Source organism: Myotis brandtii, unplaced genomic scaffold (genome assembly GCF_000412655.1).
Source record: "Myotis brandtii unplaced genomic scaffold, ASM41265v1 scaffold123, whole genome shotgun sequence".
Lineage (NCBI taxonomy): Eukaryota > Metazoa > Chordata > Mammalia > Chiroptera > Vespertilionidae > Myotis > Myotis brandtii.
In genome coordinates, this window is record NW_005354291.1 from 3,606,861 (window position 1) to 3,608,764 (window position 1,904).

The 1,904-nt window shown below is 43.2% G+C and overlaps 1 protein-coding gene across 2 annotated transcripts in view; it reads left to right on the forward strand.

The window, feature by feature from the left end:
• The first annotated feature begins 264 nt into the window (after window positions 1–264).
• SMPDL3A (sphingomyelin phosphodiesterase, acid-like 3A) overlaps window positions 265–1,904 on the forward strand; it is a 15,421-nt gene continuing 13,781 nt past the window's right edge. Inside the window, exons 1-2 of one of the 2 annotated variants that reach the window (XM_005858946.2) lie at window positions 265–379; window positions 1,679–1,892. In XM_005858946.2, the coding sequence (XP_005859008.1) occupies window positions 280–379; window positions 1,679–1,892 (314 nt within the window). In that variant the 5' untranslated portion in view covers window positions 265–279. The remainder of the gene's footprint in view (window positions 380–1,678; window positions 1,893–1,904) is intronic. The other variant, XM_014533762.1, reaches the window with a different exon arrangement.

Genomic DNA, 1,904 nt, shown 5'->3' on the forward strand with positions numbered 1-1,904 from the left:
GTGCTGAGTCCTGAAACCTCCCGTCTTATCTGTCGCCCTTTCTCATGTGACTTCGGAAATGCAGTGCGGAAAATGCCTCCTCTTTGAAAGCCAAGTCCTCATGACTCAGCTCTTGGGCAGTTGAAAACAAGAACGGTTTCCCAACTGTCAGGCGTAAGAAATTGTTCCAAAACACTTTTGTCTGCTGGTTCCTGCTCTCACTAAAGCTGGAGCCGTGCTTAATCAGGTGGCTGTGTAGGATTCAGAGATAAAAGGTCCCCGGTTGCTTGGGGGGAACCAATGGCAAGTTCACCTTCTGCTTTTGAGAATCCGATTGCTGAAGGCTTCAGTGACACCGTGCGGGAGTCCAGCGAATCGCCGCTCCCACCTCCGACGTTTGGTAGGAAAGCAGCAAGGTTGAATCCCGGGGGAAGAGGAAGGGAAAGGGAACTTCAAAGAGCTGCTGAAGTGTGGACTCAGCCGTTTCACATGGGATATATTCTTTTACTTTTTCATTTGATGTAAACCCCCAACCCAACCCAGAATGTTTGGGTTTCCTTACAACACCCACCATGACGGCCTCGGGCTCACTTATTTGGTGTGTATGTGTGTGCGCACGCCAGTGCCCAGTCTCGCTTTCCTGCCCAAGTCCTGGTGGTCAAGAGGACAAAAACGCAGGGAAGCTCCACCAGACGGTGTTTAGCCACAACTCCTTAGCTTTGGTAGGTCAGGACCTGCTGGACTATTTGGTAGGAACTGACATAAACAAATACTAGTGAACAGAAGCTCGTATTTTAAACAGCAATATGTCCAAACATGGTTTACCAGATCCTCTAGGATAAATTAAAACATTTAAGATAAATAAGGTTTTTTTGGTATAATTTTGAGCATTTACGTACCTATGTTGACAACACACACATATTTGTGGAAATATTTTTAAAGAAAGTAGTTGTGGTGTAGGGAAAAGAACTTTGGATTGCTAACCCGAGAATCTGAATTAGAGTGTGGGCTCTGCTGCAGGGCAGGTCTATGGTCTTGGGGACACACATACACACACACACACACACACACACACACACACACATACACACTCAGCATTTTATATACACACACACACACTCAGCATTTTATATACAATTTTATTAGAAGTGGAAGGTGAGGCCTCCTAAGGTTCACTATTCATAAATCTCAGGTGACGGGCCTGTCAGAGCTCATTCTTAGCTACTATTTAAAGACACCCTCCAGTGCATCTAAGTAATTACCCCTCACTTACCTGTCTGGGAATCCAGTGTAGTGGAAAGAACACTGGACTGCAAGCCTGGAGAAACTGGTTCTAGTTTAGCTTTCATTGCCAGAGGGAATCCTGAAATCTGCCTATGCCTAATTAAAGAATGTTTGTTGAGAGCCTAATGTAGGTCAGACATATTCTAGATGCTAGAGATATATAAATCTAGGTATGAAATTATATAAGATGGATATGTCCTTAATGTGTTTCCAGTTTTGGTTTACAAAAATGTAGTATATTTATAATCTCATGTCCCTTAATCACAGTAGGTGTCAGCATCCATTTTACACGAGGTGAGTGAGAGAGAGGGATATCACAGGGAGGAGCAACAACCTGTCATCCGACTGTAAATATTTACGTAGAAAGACCAAAAAAAAGAATTAGATTTAACACCATTTCTTTTCTAATCACCAGGACAGTTCTGGCATGTGACTGACTTACACTTAGACCCTACGTACCACATCACAGATGACCACACAAAAGTGTGTGCTTCGTCCAAAGGCACAAATGCCTCCAATCCTGGCCCTTTTGGAGATGTTATGTGTGATTCTCCATATCACCTTATCTTGTCAGCGTTTGATTTTATTAAAAATTCAGGACAAGAAGCATCTTTCATGATATGGACAGGGTAAGTTATTAT